This window comes from Platalea leucorodia, assembly GCF_965183815.1.
Source record: "Platalea leucorodia genome assembly, chromosome: 10".
NCBI lineage: Eukaryota > Metazoa > Chordata > Aves > Pelecaniformes > Threskiornithidae > Platalea > Platalea leucorodia.
In genome coordinates this window covers 3892966-3911135 of record NC_138832.1, presented here as the reverse complement: position 1 = coordinate 3911135, position 18170 = coordinate 3892966, and the positions used below count along the sequence as shown (strand labels likewise).

At 36.3% G+C, this 18170-nt stretch overlaps 1 protein-coding gene across 1 annotated transcript in view; it reads right to left on the bottom strand.

The window, feature by feature from the left end:
- Positions 1-2545: 2545 nt before the first annotated feature.
- Positions 2546-18170, bottom strand: part of KLHL4 (kelch like family member 4) — a gene marked incomplete at both ends in the record, with an annotated part of 44731 nt that continues 29106 nt past the window's right edge. The window contains 7 exons of the mRNA XM_082323595.1: positions 2546-2605; positions 3325-3496; positions 5139-5351; positions 8403-8565; positions 10476-10700; positions 13740-13926; positions 15024-15236. Of these exons, the coding sequence (XP_082179721.1) occupies positions 2546-2605; positions 3325-3496; positions 5139-5351; positions 8403-8565; positions 10476-10700; positions 13740-13926; positions 15024-15236 (1233 nt within the window). The remainder of the gene's footprint in view (positions 2606-3324; positions 3497-5138; positions 5352-8402; positions 8566-10475; positions 10701-13739; positions 13927-15023; positions 15237-18170) is intronic.

Below are 18170 nucleotides of genomic sequence, written 5' to 3'. Positions count from 1 at the left end.
TGCACACGGCTGTTGCATGATGAAAGCAAGGATGGCAATGAATAGGGCAAAAAATGTTTGTATTTTTATTATTAATGTTTTAAAGTTAATAACGGCTGCACAAAGATGTTCTAGGTAGGTGGTCAGACAGGCTCCCTATAGGACAGGAGAGAGAGAGGTAAAATTAACATCTACCTCACATTCACAAATGTTTTACTGTGCAGATTCACTGTCAAGCTTGCTGGTTAACCCCCTTGCTTTGGCTTCGGATTATTGGTTTGGTGGGAGATAAAAATGCCTTCCTCCTCTGACGTGAATTCTCCAACCTGTGACCCACTAGCTGGTTTAGGGTTTGCTCCTCATTTGCTTGGCTTTTCGTGTTGTTTTGGGTGGGTAAGGGTTTTTTGTGGTTTGTTTTGGTTTGTTGTTTGTTTTTTTTTTCCCTCGACAAAAATAGATACAAAATGAAAATAGTTATGAAATAAATCTTGTTTCCTGACCCACCAAGCTAGCAAGAGATTTGTGTGTTGATCTAGACATTCACAACTAAATGAAGGTAGTTCTAAGCTGATACACTGATAAGCTTCTAATGTAGGGCAGCCTCATGTAGTGGCCCCAAAAGAAATCACCTTAAAATGTGCTGTACTTTCAGTCCTCTGCAGGCAATCAACCCAGGTTGCCAAGGGCTGGGGGGTGTGAGCGCCTTTCATAGAAAGGGCATCCTGACATGACACTATTGGTAACTATTTCTGACTCAAAGAAAGAAAAAAGATTAACTTTATCTAAAAAGGAGCGCTAGAGGGAAGGTAAGTTTTAGTTTTTGTGGGCCAGATGCAGTGAGGACACTAGGACAGAATCTTTTGTTCTTTTAGAGTACAAAAATGAGATTGATAATTCTGTGCTTTCTATTCTTGATAAGATGTAAAATAAAAATCACAAAGGTGTTAAAATGCAGTCTAAATTTTCTTAGTAGAGAAAGTAAAGTTTATTTGAACGTAGCATGCTATATAGAAACATAATTGATATTTAAAGTTAAAAATGTTTTTCCTTTTATAAATATGCTTATGAGATTTCATCTTTAGAAGCATTCAATAGGATTAATGCTATAATTTTTTTAAAATAGCATATTGCTGAATTCTGAAAACACAATATTCTGTCAGGAAAGTTAGTCTACACGTTCAGAGAATTTTCACCTCTGTCCTGGATTTTGTGATACTGACAAAACAACAACATAACAGACACTAAAGTAGATACTGCCCAAATATTGTGCTTTACAGCATAGAATATCTTACATACATTCTTTTTCTAAAATACACTTTCAGCATTTGAAGTTATAAAAAAAAATGAAATTAATGTGAAACAAATCAAAACCTTCATTAGAAATTGGCACCTAAAAAGAAAATATCATGCATGTGGAATATTATGTGCTGTTTTCAGGTGATTCTTTTCCTGTTTGTTCTTGATTCTTAGCATTCCCTTAATTTCCAATAAAACATAAACATGCTTACATAAATGGTACATAACGTTACACAGTGGATGTGGTTTTTTTCTTACCGTATTTCTACTGTACATGAGAGAAAGCTGGTAATCTTCAGCTGAGGTCAAAGATTGTCATATCAATATGATATAAAAATTTCATGTTGTAAGTTATATTCAAGGAATGTAATTATATGATTGTTTTAAAATTTTATGCATGGTGATTATCCCAAGAATAGTCAAATTAGTTTAACGCATACTGACAGATGGTTAGTGGGCAAAGACAAATCCATGAATAACCTGACACACTGATCAGCATTAAAATATCACATATCTATGCACTGTGAAAATGATTGAAAATTATATTAGCATTGTGTTTTGACAAAAGAGAGATCTTTCTGTTGGCACATACTTAATAACATAAAGATAACTTAGCCCTGCTATTTCTTAACTTGCACTCTTCTATTTAATATACTGCTAAAAATGGGTATTCTGTCACAGTACTAGCAAGGCCAGAGGTTGAATAGCAACCAAATTCGATGCTTCTCTGATTTGATTTTAAAGTTAATTTAGTAACTTAATTTCTGAATATAGAAATGAAGTTACTTCTGCAGACAATATTCTGTTGCCAGTGACATTTATGGGCAAATATTTTCTTCTGTGCAGTTCTCTGTTGAAGGTCTTCATCTTATTCTTTTTCATTTACTTAAAATATAAAGGCTCTTTTTATAAACATTAGCATTACTGCCAACATAGAAAAGGAAAAAGTTTATGAAATCTTATACACCATTTATCTCTTTACTACTGCATTTTATAAATAACAGATACACTTTTGTAACAAACCTGAAGCATTCAATCATATCATTGAATGCTTATGTGTTAGGCATAATAAAATAATTCACTTATGCAAAATTCTCAGATTTTTCTAATGCAGGAAGACACTTGTGCTCTAACAGCGTAATGGCTCAGAGACAAGGATTCTCTGTAATGGAGGGCTGCTAAGATGTGTATAGTCTGTACAGCTTTCTGGAAATGATTCTTATCTTCATGAAACTCCACTCAAAGTTTAGTTTCACAATATTTATAGTCATCAGGGCAACTTCACAACAACAACACATGCTCCAGCCCTTCCAATATTGACAGGAACCTCCTAAAAAAGGAAACAAAACAATAAAAAAAAAAAGAAAAGAAAAAGGAGGAAACATTTTTAGTAGACTCGTATGGGTAGGAATAGAAGAAATTACTTGCAGACTAAAAGGAAAGCAATTTGTTTATTGAAATTAATATACTGCTAAAAAAGTAGATTTAACTAGGGCTCTGAAAACAGTTTGGGCTTTTTGGGAGAAGGCTTTAGCAGCTGCTGAGAGTTACAGGGGCGTAGGCTGGTGCTGTTCTCTTAACTGTTGTAAAAGACCTTCATACCCTATGTTCCAAAAGTGCGGCCTGTGTAGCTACAAAAGGATCTTGACTGTTTTAAATATTTCCTCTTGGTCTCAGTGGTGATGGTCATCAATATGAAACCTTGAAAGTGCCTCCAGCAGAGGGCATTGCTGACAAACACATGCCAGCTCTGACAACGGCACATTTAAGCACTTCAAGCACAAAATAATTTGTGCAACCTGGTCCGCTTGCCCATGCACTGCCGCCACCCTTTAGTCTGAAAAATTTTATACAGTTGTTTCACAGGAGAGGCAACCAATATTTTATACAAGCCCAAGTACAGTATTAATGCATCTAAATATATAATTTTTCACAAAACCAGTGATAATTCTGTAACATAATAATTTTTGCTTTGTCCATTATTTGGACAGAATTCTTCCTATCTGCAGGAAGAATTCCTGTTATTTATTAGGTAATTCTTCCTATTACCTCTGTCCACTCATTATTTTGATCGTCGTAGGACTCCACGGTATCCAGGTACGTATGGCCATCGTAGCCCCCAACAGCATATAATCTGTCCCCCAGAGGACAAATTCCAACAGCATCCCGAGGTACGCTCAAGGGGGCCACTGTTGTCCAAGCATCAGTTTTAGGATCATACCTAGGATGTTTTGTGATCAGAATTAGAAAAATACATTGTAGAAATGCATTTCAAATTTTAATTACTGATACTTGCGTCTTTTCTCCTGTATTGTAGTTCAGCTTACACCATGAACGAGTATAGAGAATTACGAGTAACATGATTAAATATTTAGTTTAGCCACTAGAGGGGTCTTCAAGCACATGAAAAATGCCCATATTTTTGCTCTTTGATTGCAGCCTCTCCATTTCAATCAGATTAAGCAATCAATATATTTTGAACATAAATGAGGCCTGAGGGAATGATAGCATGGCCATCAGTTGGCTCAGGAAAGTTAATTTCAATATATTCTTTTTGCTTTCTCCACAGAAATTTTTGTTTTGTTTCTTGTCAGAACTAATGTTTTCAGAAATTTCACTGTAAAAGAAGTTAAATATCTTGTATAGTTGATAAAAGTTTGTAAGGTAAAATGTGTCACAGTATTTTACATCACTGTTGATTTTATTTCCGCTAAGTACTCCTTCAATTTCCGGTATAAATTCAAGTGAATTCCAGGGTAGTTCAGCTTTACACCATCTAACTGAGAACAAAACTTAGCCGTTGTTATTCACAATAGGGCGTTGAATACTTGCTCAATTTTCCTTTCTTGTCCCCAAATGATGCAAGAGTGTCAGTGGATACCCACAGCCTGTTAAACAGCCAGAGGAGTTGTCCCCACTCATTGTGTTCCCTTCTCACCCAGGGCTCAAGCGTTCTCTTGTCCTCCTACATTGTGCCACGTGCCTCCGCAGTGGCAAAGCAACATTTGACACACAATACTTCTGTTTCGGAAAAGAAATGTCCAGTATTTGCATTTTCTTAAGAGCTGTGCTCATCAGTGGAGAATACAAAAATGGGATTAAATAAGGATCAGATAAACAGTATTTTCATTTTGAAAAGTAATTACTTTGAGAAATGGCTATAAAACCAAGCTTTCACTGCTTCCTGTTGTGTGCTACCAAAATCATTAGGCCAATGTGTTAATGTGCTATGTAGCTTTAAATTGTAAATTCAAGCTAAAGTAGTTTGCTTTGGTGCATGTTTACTTTTTTTTATTTTTTTTTGCTTGCTAAAGGTGACCCTTACCATGTGTTTTAGCCTGATTTCCTATGGCAGCATAGTTTCTTGCAGAAATAAGGCTCTTTCTATCAGTCTCCTCTATCAGAAAATACCTGTATAGTGACTACTGCATGTTTGAGTATGTGATATTTATTACATTTTTAACCTTTTGATCAATATCAGCCAAATTATTGGAGGAAGAGACAATTGAAAAGTATTTAGTTCCTACAATATATGACACAAGTAGCCCAAACCTGGGTTTTGGCAATTGAGAAATAGAAAGGTCATATGCTGAATTTGTCTTACTTGTTAAGTTGTCTTTACCTGGCTCCTGGGCAGTGCAAATAGAAGGCGAGCTGGGAGGAATTTGCGTCTGAGGGTTAATTGTTGTGTTATCACAAGAGCATTGGAAATCAGTTATTCTGCTCAAAATATTATTTTAAAAAGCATAATATGTTTTACAAACTTAACATTCCAATTGCAAAGAGATTTCCCTTGCTGCTATAAATTATTTTATACTTCCTTCCTGGAATGTAATTAAAAAAAAAAAAAAAAAATCCCTTACCTTTCTACACAGTCAGAAAGTCGAGAACAGTGGTTGGAAGCAGGTGCATCGTGACCTCCCACAGCATATAAAAACCCATTGTACGTTGCAACACCGACTCCACCTCTTCTCTTGGACATCGAAGCACATATACTCCACTTGTTTGTGTGTGGATCGAAACATTCCATTGATTTTAAGCAGGAGCTCCCATCTCGTCCACCAACAGCATACAGTCTGGGATAATTACCCGCAGGAAGGCAAACAGTTTCAGTCTTTAGTCTCGCATTTTAATAGGAATTTTATTTGGTTAACCTAATTCAGACCACTTTAAAATGATCATTATGCCCGTTATTTGCTATCTGACAGCTACGCTCTGAAACTTTCTTTGCACAAAAGGTTTTGCATGCTATATGAAAGAAGTTATAGTCTTCATTTGCAGTGTAAATTTTCAAGCAGTCGTATATGAAAGCTAAGCTTAAAAATACATGTCAGTTTCTTTAAACGTGAGCTATAGATGGAATTTAATTGAAAGATGCTACATATGTTTGAAACATATGGGTAGTATTCCCTATGACAGGCTTATGGAGTATTTGACATCTTAGTATCACATTAAGCTTTTTTCCTGTACTGTTAGTATGTAAAAGAACTTTAATAACATCATTATATATCAAAAACATATGTCAAAAATATATTAAATATACTTTCCTCAATGCTTGTATTTAAGAAAAGCTGCTGGACAGAATTTACCATACAGGTATGTCATCTTGTCTGTTCAGCCTAAAGGCATTTAGCAAAAAACTGGAGATTTAAATCAGCTGATGCTGGGACAACAGGTAAGAATAAATGGTGGAAATCCACATGAAGCAGCATGGGGGTTTTGTGGCTTTTTGTCAATGAATTTTACAAAGCCTGAATTTTTTTGTATTTCAGCCTAACTTGGACGCTGCTAGGCTAGGATTGCATGCATGCTGGATGTAATAGCAGACGTGTTTAGATGTTAAGTGTGCCAATTGTTCAGGTCCCTTTTGAATCCTGGCTATTACCTACTGCCATGAAACTGCATTTACTTAGTGCAGCTAAGTAGAGACCTAGGGAACACGTGGACTTGTCCAGAGTAAGTCACCTAAAACGGGTCAGTTGAATTTTGTTGAGACATGCCTGTTTTTCTCCAGTGAATGGAAAAATTTGTAGCCTGCTCTGAGGCATAACTTAACTAGAAAATTCTTGACCACTGCTAGAAGAATACAAAATTTCTAGCTCTCTTCTAATGTTTGTGAATGGAAGACAGACTTGAGTTCTGCTGTGCAGTTTGTTGCTTGACCCATAAAAATCTTGAGGACTTGATTTGTTTTCTTTTCACATCATGCCATTAGATACAGTCTACTTGTTTACACAGCTTTCACAGACAGGAAATCACTGTATATACAAACAGATTAGTTGGGATTTTTTGTTTTCCATAACGTGTCTAGAAACATGGTAGTGTTTCCCATTCTCTAAGGAAAAGAGCAAATATACTATTATTGACTGATGCTTTCAATAGACCATTTATTGGTCGAAAAGTGTTGCTCCACAGAAACTTAAAGTCTTTTCTGGTGGGGTTGAACAGAAAAAATATGGCGTGACTTAAGGAAAGAGGAAAAGGGGAAGCATTCTGCTTGGTTAGACCGCAGCAGTAGCACTGAATGATGGACACTTGATCTCGGCTTCCCCTGGTATGCCAGAAATTACATCACCAGACTACCAGACGTGATTTAAGCCAGGCTGGAGACAGCTTGTATCGGGAGTGATTGAGAACAGAGTCAGGATCAGGCTGGATTTCCTCTTTGACAAAGTGGTTTCCTGCATGGCGCGGTGGAAGGCACCAACAGGAGTTTCTGGTGAAGTTTATGCTGAGAACATTTCCTCTGAGATACAACAGGGATTCAAACAGGCAGTTCTGCCTCTCTTGGACTTTTGAGTTAATTATTACAGTCACATCATGTTTGAATGCAAACCCCTGACTTGTATGTGAAGAAGCTTTGCATTTGCAGATATCTCTTTGCTGACATCTTTGTTTCTGCTCTTTCTCTGGAATTTAAGAAGTGAACAGGGAAGCCAGTGATAAAGTTTCAGAATAATGGCAGTCTGGAATTGTAATATTCCCAGCCCCTACAAACTGTCATTGCTAAGAGCTTTCCACACATTTAAACAGGCTTCCTAGAGAGGTGGTCAATGCCTCAAGCCTGTCAGCATTTAAGAGGCATTTGGACAATACCCTTAGCAACATGCTTTAACTTGGTCAGCCCTGAGCCGGTCAGGCAGTTGGACTAGATGATCGTTGTAGGTCCCTTCCAACTGAAATAGTCTAGTCTAGTCTAGTCTAAATAAGAAGGAAGGTTGGCTCAAACCATGCTTTCCAAAATAACCTGGGGCCTTTTACAAGGCTTTTGTATTTCCAGCACCAGACTAGGTTGCTGAAGAAGGAAAACAGAATTCTTTTAGGCGTTAATTTATGAATTGTTCTTCCTGGCACTGAAATACAATTGCTTTCAAATAGGAACGTACAACAAGCTGTAACACCCTAGATTCATACGTGTGTCTGTTCCCATGTAAAAATGCTTGAGTGGCTTTAGTGTTTTAAGAGGATGTTTAAATAAGTTGTGAAAATCTTGTTGGGAAAACCAATGTACAGTGAACACATGATCTCAGTATCTTTAAGCAATAGATGAAGGGCAGAATAAATCTGGGTAGGATAAGACTTATAGAAGGATGTTTATTCCATACCTAATTATTAAACTTGTCTTCCTTTCATTGAACGTATCATATACCTTTAACCTTTAAAAATCATTCTTGACTGTGAACTTGTATGTTAAAGTTGTAGGTGCATGCAGGAGATGTAAAATCAGAGGAATGACTTTGTTTCTGTACAAGTTCTTCCAAATGGTGCTTCCTTAGACACACTGATTTTAAAATGTAAACAAAAACTTGGAATATTTTTTTAAAGTAGCTGATCTTATATCCCCATAAGTTCTATTCTAGGTGAAGGTCTGATATGCATGTAATAACATTTTCAAATTGCTGTAACTTAAAAGGGCTGAAATATGTTTAAAACATGACTGTAAGTTTGAAAACAATTTACCACACAACGGAGGAAAAGCTTTTCTTTCGTATTTTTGTGTATTACATTTTCTCTTTGTTTTCTTGAGGTGATTAATTACTATAAGATTGAAAAGAAAATTTAAGAAACTGTATTTCCAAGGAAGGAAGCAAATGAAAAACCAAAGAGAGTTTTTCCTGTTGACATACTTGCTATTTAATGCTGCAACCCCTACAGTGCTTCTAGGGGTTGACATGCTAGCAACGTAATTCCATTGCCGTGCTTGTGGGTCCCATCTTTCTACAGTATTAAGGTAACTCCATCCATCATGGCCACCAACAGCATACATTGGTCCTTCAAGCATTGCTACTCCTTAAAAGATAGAATTATGGACAAATTACAGTATCTAATAATTTCAGTGACTGATGGTGTATTAACTTCATACTTTAATTCCCTGTATGCAGATAAGCAATTTCAGCTGGTATTAAACTACCTAAAAGTTGCTTTTTCATTTGGCGGAATAAACAAATATAAACAAAATACTTCATATACAGTGTTTCTCCGAATAAACATTATCTTTTGCCAAAAGGTTAGAGGAAAGCTGCTTTAGTTCTGATGTTCTCTTCTTGGACTTTTATCTCTTCCACTTCTGTTGACCTTGTTCTGAATCAAATTTGAGCCCCTAAAGGAGAAACAATGCTATTCTTTTAAAGAAAGGCAAAGATTGAGCCAGGAAATAAAAAATATGCCCAAACCAACAAACTATCCTTTATTCTGAGCCAGCTGAAGCTCTGTAGTCCCGCCAGCATGAAGCCTGAGTGGGTGGGTAGCTGGCTGTCCTTACTAGCTAAAGCACCATAACATTTTAATGCCTGTAAGGGGAACAGGCTTTTGGAAAAGAGCTGGCTTGTATCTGTTGTCCTTGAGGCACAGGAGAGTGAACTTGGCTGTCTCTGCAAAGCTCTGCGTGGACATAGGCTGTGTCATTGTCCTTCTCCAGAGAGAAGGGCTTTGGTGCCTCCCCTTTGGGGAGCTGCTGCCGCCGCTGCTCTTTGCTTCCTTTGTTAGGTAAGGCAAAATGTTTGAATCAGGCTGCTTAAAAGTTTTCTAAATCTGTCTTTTCAGGCCTAAATATACACGGCCTGATTTTTTCAAAAGTGCTAACTCTCCACAAAAATCACACTGAAGCTAATAGGAGCTGTAAGTGTAAGGCAGCTTTGCAAACCAGGCTGATGCACAGATAGAAGCCTAACTTTGGGCACTTGAATTTACCCCTGTGACCTACTTGTTGGGTAGAAATATGCCTCTACAGTTGGTAATTATAAAGATTTCAAGGAGATTTATTTAATCTGTTTTGTCTTCTTTCCCTTTGCTACCTACTAGTATTTGCTTTTATAAATTTTTCAGACTAGCTGGTAAGAACCCTACACTATACTTTCTCCACCAAGCGGTGGAGAAGGTGATATAGGCCACAAAGGTTTACTGAGTAGTTCTGGATCAATCTTTTTCTATTATTCATTAAAATAAAAATATTCTATGGCATTTGAACTTACCAATGATTTCAAGCAATACCTGTTTCTGTAAACTTCAGAGAAGACAGCTTTTTCATAAGAGCTGTGCTATATAAATTGTTCAGAAATCATCATATTCCCTCCCTTACAATCTCCTCAACTGTAAACTTATTTTTTATAGTTCCAGAAATAAAGTCTAGATTTCACATTCAAATTATTCATTCACACTGAATAATATTAAGGATTATTGTGCAGTAAAGACCCATGGATACTAAGCCATGGCAGAGCTCTGTAAAACTTCTTGTAATTACAACATTAAAATCAGTGAGATCGTACTTATTTCCTAACTGCAATGTTTTCTTCGGTGTGAGTAATTCTCTGATCTGATTTTCAGAGTTGTTTTGTACCTATGGGCTTAACTTAAGTCATAATTTAAAAAAAAAACTAAAAATCAGATTGTTATTGTACTGCAAACATATCTCTTGACCACTAAAATTGGACAAATAGTTGATTATTTTCACTCTTGCTTATATTTTGGAATTTTCTAAAAGAAAAATTAACTCTGGAAGACCAGTTCAAGTTAGGTGAATTCTAATAAATATCACTGCCATAAAATTCCAACAATAGGCAGCTCTGTCTTTGAAAAATATCTTCTACAAATACTGCCGCATGTTATTAAATGCTTTAAAAAGTTATGTCAACAGTGTTTGTGTCAATCAAAATTCATTTGTATACGATCCAAGGTATTTACAAAGAAAGAGCACCTCTTACCTAGGCCATGTCTGTGTGTTGACATAGGAGGCATTATAGTCCACACTTTGGTGACAGGGTTGAAACATTCAACAATGTTTGAAGTTTTCAGACCATCTCTTCCTCCCACAATATAGAGCTTGTTGTCAATTACTGCAACTCCAAACTGTAATCGTCTACCATTCATGGTACCAATTTGTATCCAACTATTAGTCCTAAGGTCATATTTTTCAATTGTAGTGGTACCTGTTACAAACATAAGTATTCTGAGATAACCATGAACTGATCAGTACCTGGTAGTCGGTACAACCCAAAGCATTATTAAATTGTAAAACATTGAAATTCTGTGTGTCGATTTTTACTGTGGCTCCCTGAGAACTTCAGTTATGAAACATGAACCTAGTGAGAAAGCTGCATTAATTGTATGCATATATGATTGTCAAATTTATGAGAATAAACTGGCGGCAAGAAGGTGCAGAATTAAACGCCAGCAAATCTTTTAATACTGAAAATTTTGGAGATAAGTTATACCTGTTACTCATTTAAATACCATGAGGATAGTTTTTTTTGTTGGTTGGTTGGGTTTTTTTTAATTCCTTATGAATATGGTACCTCACAACTATGTACTCTTTAACCATGTTTGTGCTTAAACCATTAGTGATATAAAAAACTGAAAATGTATCCATGTGTTTGCCTGACTTAGGACTTGGGCGTGCATCTTCATGAATAGTTTGGATATTTTCCTTTTTATGATGGAGACAGGCAGAAGGCTGAGTTGTGTGTGTCCACATACTTGCTTCCCACATGTAGCTTCCCTGAGGTTCACCTTTGCAGCTGCTTTGCAATAACTGCTTGTCTGCTGTAACATATAAGCTGTATTTTCAATTTTTTTCAGGTCACTGAACTTCCAGTAATGTTTTTACTGCAACTACTCATAAGGCCCTAGCTCTCTGCCATTCAAAACCGACACTTTTCCATGCACTGGCTCCTGTCAGTCACTCAGCAGCCGTAATTGCTCCCTTAAGAGCCGATTTAGCACAGTGGGGAGATGGCTGAGCAACAACCAAAGCAGAAGAGGCAATTGGCAGTTGCGCACACAGTGCACCCTGGAACTCCGCTTCAGCTCAACTGAAGGCAACCAGGTGCAAAAAAGAGAGCTGATTCCTGCCTGCTCCTTGACTGGGCTTTGAGACGAGGGAAGCAGTATTTTGAGAATTGCAATAAGTGGTTAGTGGCTAAGGAATGATTTACAACAGCAAAACAACCATGCAATAAAGCAGACAAGAAAGGTAACATTTGGTTTAGAGATCTGCTAGGCATCATCTGCTATACTCAATACATTTAGTGAAATAAGAGCTTATCTCATGATATCTTTTCTCTCCTCTGTATGCTTTTCCAGATGCATAGGATGCATGGGAAAGAAACTACCAGATCCATCTGCAATAAAAGAAAGAAATTCTACTTTTCCCCCTTTCCTGTCTTCTTTTATTCTGAGCAACTGCATTTCTTTGACTGTTCTTTCCGTTTTGTTAGACTGTTTGCTCTTCTCTGGTTTGATCCCTTCTCATTTATTCTATGCTAATTATGGGAGTGCCCCAAAGTTCTCTGCTTCAAAAGAAGTATCTCACAAACTAACTAAAAAACAGGAAAAATACATTAAGGTATACAGTGTGTTCATACACACCCTGTAGGCTGTAATTTTTACAGAGGCTTGAAGGTAGGTCTTGAAAGTTAATGTGATTTAGGCACATTCACATTTTTCAAAATACCAGCACAAAAGTGGCTCTTTGATCTTCTTTTGATCATTTGAAGTTGAGATTTGACTTCATATGCTACCTGTGATAAGTGCAAAGCCAAACCTGGTGTTCCCTGAGAGTTTTCTTTGTCACAGAAAGCATATTATTGCCAGAGGTGGTAGTTACTCCCTTCTCAGAGCTGTTCTTCCAGTGCATCGTAGCCTCTTAGGTGCTGTCTCCTTTATCTTACAATCCAGCACAGGCTCACAGTATGAGTCAGAGCTGTAGAGGACAGCAGGGAGGAGAGGAAGTGCTGTTCTTCTCAACCATCAAAAGGCAAAAGTTCAAACAATTGGCTTTAATCCAAGGTAATAAGGAAAAGAGGCACCAACAGGAAGTGCAGATGTTGACTGAACCCTATTAGGAAATTTTATTCTTATTTTCATAGAGGTTAGTTTAAAGATTACCTTGAATTCTTGGTTGTTTTATACAATTCCTAAATAATCAGTATCAGTAATGAAACTATACGAATTGCTACAGTTTAACTTCATTTTGCTAAACTGTCCTAGGAATGTGTGTTTTCATGTTGTAATGGGGCTGAATGTGCTCTTTGCACTTGATTTGATTGCGCAGAGACAGTAAGGTAGTACGGCAAGATCTCTTGTATAAGAAAAATCAGTCATCAGCAACTTTTTGCAAACCATGAAATGGATTAGCTTCTTTGTGATTCTATTAAAAGCGAACTCACACAGCTAAAAGTAATACTGTTCAGCAAGTCGCTAGACTTTAAACTAATTATAGATCTTTGGCTCCAAGCTGTGGGTTTGAAGTTAAGGTTCCTGTAGAAAATTATTTAATGTACTGCCTACTGAACAGAATAGTGTAATGTGTAAAGCTGTAAGCTGATTGCAGTTGTGAAAATCAAATAATAAAAACTGGAATATATTTATAACGTTTAACTTTCAACTACAAACCTGAAAAAAACCTGTATGTGAAGTCCTGAAAAAAAGGCTGCACATACCGTTGCACTCAAGAAAAAGTGCAAATCTTTACATCTGAAATGTTATAATAAGGATTGATAAGATTTAGATAAGAGTTCTCAATAGTTCAGTAATGCTTTTTGGTTTTATTTTCCTCGTCTTTAAAAATTTTCCCAGCCTTCTAACTTTTGTCAAAAAATGGAGCACAGGGTTCTAAAACAACCTTAACCGAATCTTGAAATATTTTGAATATTATTTTTTTCTTCTGATTTGTAAAGTCAAACTATATGCACAAATTCTTACAAAAGTTAATTTTAAAATCACTGTCTGGATCAAACTTCTTTAGTCTGCGCTTCAGAATGTATGTATATCATTTACAAATATATGATTCTTGCAAGAAGAAAGAACATCTACCACGTAGGATTGTGTTCTGTGATTTTTTTTTTTTTCCTCTTTTTCATTCCTAATTTGCTTTTTTCCTAGCAGAAATCTTTAAATAATTGTCATAAATTCTCTGGGTTGTCTGTAATACGATTAATTAATACAATTAAATTAATTTCTGAACTTACCTTTAGTGGCATCCATACCTCCTACAGCATAAAGTGCACCCACTGTAGATTTTCTAGGCTTAGTTCGAGGACTCTGCATCATGGACCGTCTTTCTGGTAGAAGATGGTACTTCATAGCCTCCATCAGAAGTTTCTGACACTCTAGGTCGTCTGCAAACATTGGACTATTTTCTAGATCGGCTAGTAACTAAGAAATGAAAATTGAGGATCTTATGTATATCTAAATCATTAAAATTGTATGTACTTTAGTAATTAAAGTATTTGTAGCTACATACACTCATTTTCAGTTCACCTCTCACATGAGCTTTGCTGGAAACTCTGCTTCAATGCAAGCAAAACAATATAAAGGTAGGAAAAAAGTATTTAAGTGTGATATCTTTGCTTTATTTTTTCCAAAAACATTCTTTTAACCTTTAGAAAAGGTTAAAATTACAAATGGAGTACTGCACCTTCTGAATGCAAAACTACTTTTGATGCGAGTATAAGCAAATCTAATATCTGGTACTGGACATCTCTGTGAATACTAGAATATATTAAATGAGGCATATATTTAAAATTAAATGTATATAGTGTTTTGATACTTAATCCAAAGTTGAATATTTGGAGCTTCACTCATGGAGATCCATAAAGTAGCTGTAGCATCCTGACAGTCTTGATATTCCTGTAAGCTTTTCTAATGAGATATATAGATTCTTCTATGACACAGATACCACAGTGTAAGCTTACTATAAAACAGTATGTCCATCTCTGGAACTTATTCAATGAAATGTCTCTTACAGTCTTAAAGGACAAGTAATGTCAGTGTTCAGAATAGTCAACAATAATCTAGACCCTTTTGGTTTTGTGTACTTTTTATGGCAAGAAAGAAATAAGTATTGCGCCTTATCTGTCCTGCAGTTTGGTAAATCCAAATAAATATCTTTGCATGGTGCCTAAGTTGCTGTGTTATTAGAGGAAAACTCTACTGTTGCTACTCAACAAAGAAACACTGTGCTTTTGTAATACTGTTAGACTGGCATTTTTATAGAGATCATTCTGAGCCTAGTAACTACACTGGCATTGCGGGATTTTTTTTTTATCTGTCTTTAAAAATAATAAACATACCTCCTATACAGGTTTTTTTTAAAAAAAAAGGAAAAAAACAAACAAACAAACAAAAATCCACCAAAAAACCCCAGCCAAAACCAGAACCTTTCCACGAAATTCTTTTCTCTGTCTAAATGACGCTTGAGGCAAGCATTTCAGTTGGTAGTTAAGTTCCCTGTTAGCCCTTCACTTTCATACCTGGGGTGGAAGTAGAGGCAGTCTAATATAAGAAAGCAGCATTCCTAGGTCTCGTTGCCGGTTTTGCAAATCATGCCTCACCCACATCATTAACGCCTGGAATATGGCTTCTTCATCTGGAACATTGATGTCATCGCTAGACAAGAGCTTTGCAATTTCATTAGCAGGGAGTAAAAGAAATTCCTGATTTTTTATTACTTCTATGAAGTGTTCCTAAAAAGAAAAAAGATTTCAATGCACTGATGATTTTCACACCTTGAAATAACATTTTCTTAGACAACTTAGGCTTTGCATATATTTCATTCCTGTTCTGTTCTACAGTACAGGAAAATGCAATGTATGTTCTAAAGATCACTGAATCTCCTTCTACCATTTAAGGGAGATTTTGGTTGCTTTTTCCTGCCTTACTCTTGCAGGACTGAAGAATAATGATCATCTTCACACTATCGTGCTTACAGACGTGTTTGTCAGCCGCCTTATCAGTATGTCCTGCTTTAGCGATTTGCCACTGGCGGTTTTGTGCGTCAATGTGATCTTAACACTGCAGCTTAAGAGAAACACAGTTTGAAGATATAATGTGTATCTTAAGCATGCCAAGTGGGCCTTCAAATAAACTGTGTAACTTCTGTTACAATCAGATTCAAAAGTTTTAAGCAAATTACATTGAAACCTAATCCTTTTGCAACGAGCTGTGCCAGGTGTTGACTGTATGTGTCCGCTCTTAGTAACAGAAAATACAGCAAGGGAAATTAAACTCGCTATTCTAACAGTACTTTTTGGGCAACAGAAAATTGGACAAGTCCCCACAAAGGGGTCTCAGTATGTAAGCTATTGCTATGATAAAACTCATCAGCTCCAGAAATGGCCACGAATAGTAAATCCCTAGGATCTTTCAAAGAAGTATTTTTCATAAAAAAAATATATTGTACAGTTGAGTTACAACAATATTAGAATTGATATTAAAATATATTAAGTATGCTTGCTTCTGCTAATTCCAAAGGAAAAAAGAGATTTTGTTAACAGAGATGGGGTTTTTAGGTTACTTGCAAAGAAATGCATGTAGGATTTCATGTCTGTATTTGAAATGTTAATTTCCATTTATGTACCTGGAAGTAATATATCTTATTTAGGAACCAGATTGAAATAGGGCAGATGAAGAAATTTTAGTAACTGATATTTGTATTATTTGTTTTCAGTAGTTTCTTAGCTTTCTGTAACTCTTCAAGAGTACCAAGGATGTAAATATAGAAGTATCAGTGATTAAAGGAGAGGTTAACTTTGCTCTGTTATGCATATCCTGCTGTAATATTTGGTGACATTCAGAGAATAGGAACAGGAAGAGCAGTCCACATTTAGTTACAAATATAGCACAAGATGTTTATCAGAACAAGCTCTATCTGCACGAAAAGATACCAGGCAGGAAACTGTTAATACTTTGCATCAATGGCTAAAGTTGTTGAAGGGGAAGGTCTCCATTGTGTGTGTTTTTATGGAATGGATGTAGTGTTTATAGCTGATTATCTTCTGAAAATGTGTAAATACTACTAGTTCATTTGAATGGTCTCTATGTTTACAGTACAACTTTATAGATTTTCCCCTGAGGTACATGTTTTCAAGTGGCTGAGGTTGACATGAAACAAAACAGAATGTTTTATTTATCCTCTTCCACAACACTTGTGTGTGTATGCATTGTTATGATCTCTTATTCTCCATAGTTTTTTAAAATCAGTTCAAGGGTTTAAAAGAAAATTATCTTTAAGGTTATTTCAAAGAGTGCAGATTTCCTCTTCCGTCTCTAAATTGTTGGTAGCTGCAAACTTGGTACATGGTTTTATGACATTCAAGGTCCTCTTTCATGGCAACATTCTCAGTCTGTGTTGCACACAAGATACAGGAGGTGGTTCTATAGGTGGAAATGCTCCCGGTTGTTTTCAGGAAGGCATAGCGTAAAGCCTGCATATACATAGTACTGCTGAGTCTTATAGATTCACTATGATCCTTCACATTAACAGTGTTCTTGAAGACCCAATTGTCATTTATGTGATGCACAGTTTTAAAAAATAGTAAAAGTCTACTCCTAGGGAAGACTGGAGGATTCAAATGGTTAAAAAAAACCTAACCAAAAAAGGCTCTCTTATTGTCTGACATCATAAAATCATATGTCTAACCATATAATTTTATTTCCATTTTGTGGAAATCTGGACCATGAATTTTAAATGCTTGAAGTTGATGCCCATGTGCTAGGGCTGGTGGGAGAAAAGAGGCAACAGCAGAGAGGGGGAAGTTCCTGAGTTTGGCTGAGTATAAAATGGCGTGGAGCAGCAAGGACAACACTATTATATAGAGGCTGAGTGAAACTCAATCTTAAATGCCTTTTTTCAAACTTTAAAATATAAAAGGAATCTAGATTGCTGCTAAACAAACCATTCATTAGCATGACAGGGAAAAGCACAACCAGTGCCCTCAATCTGCACATGCCACTCTCATTTATTTCAGCATGTGGAAGTGTACAATTTCTTGCTGGAATGCTCTCAGCACTATGAAGCCTCTAAACTGGTTTTGACACACTATGCTAATATTTCAAGCATAAAGCTGCCATGTGTCTCCTAACAAGTAGTTCTTTTTATATCTATTTAGCTGTAGCAGTTGCTATTCTTTTTGTGTTTAAAGTTGCTGTAGCACATCTTGTTGCCCTGAATATTTATCCCTTGATTTGGTTTCACAGCAAGCTATCTTGCCTCTCTGTTTCCCACGCTCTGAATATTCATTTCTTGCTTTGAGCCAGAGGAGGATTATGCTCCAGTCAGGGATGTGCTTCTTTTTAGCATTCCAAATCTTTCCCATACGTTCTTTATTTTGCCTCTTTTTATGTGTGTCTCACCTTAAAATCAGCTTTAGAACCTTCTTTGTGTTGAATCAAAAGCGCAAGAATGTGCCATTGCTGTTTGCCTCCTGACATTAGCCATGTTAAGGCCCTATTACATTTTTGGAAGAAATGAGTACAAATCGTACTGCAAATTTAAGTTTAAGAAGTATGTCCTTCTACAAGGCAGAACTCTGAAATGGGAAAAAAGAGAACTGAATATTTGTTTTTCTAAGCGTGTTTTTCTCTCCTGCCAGTACTTCAGTAACAGTCACAGTTCTTAA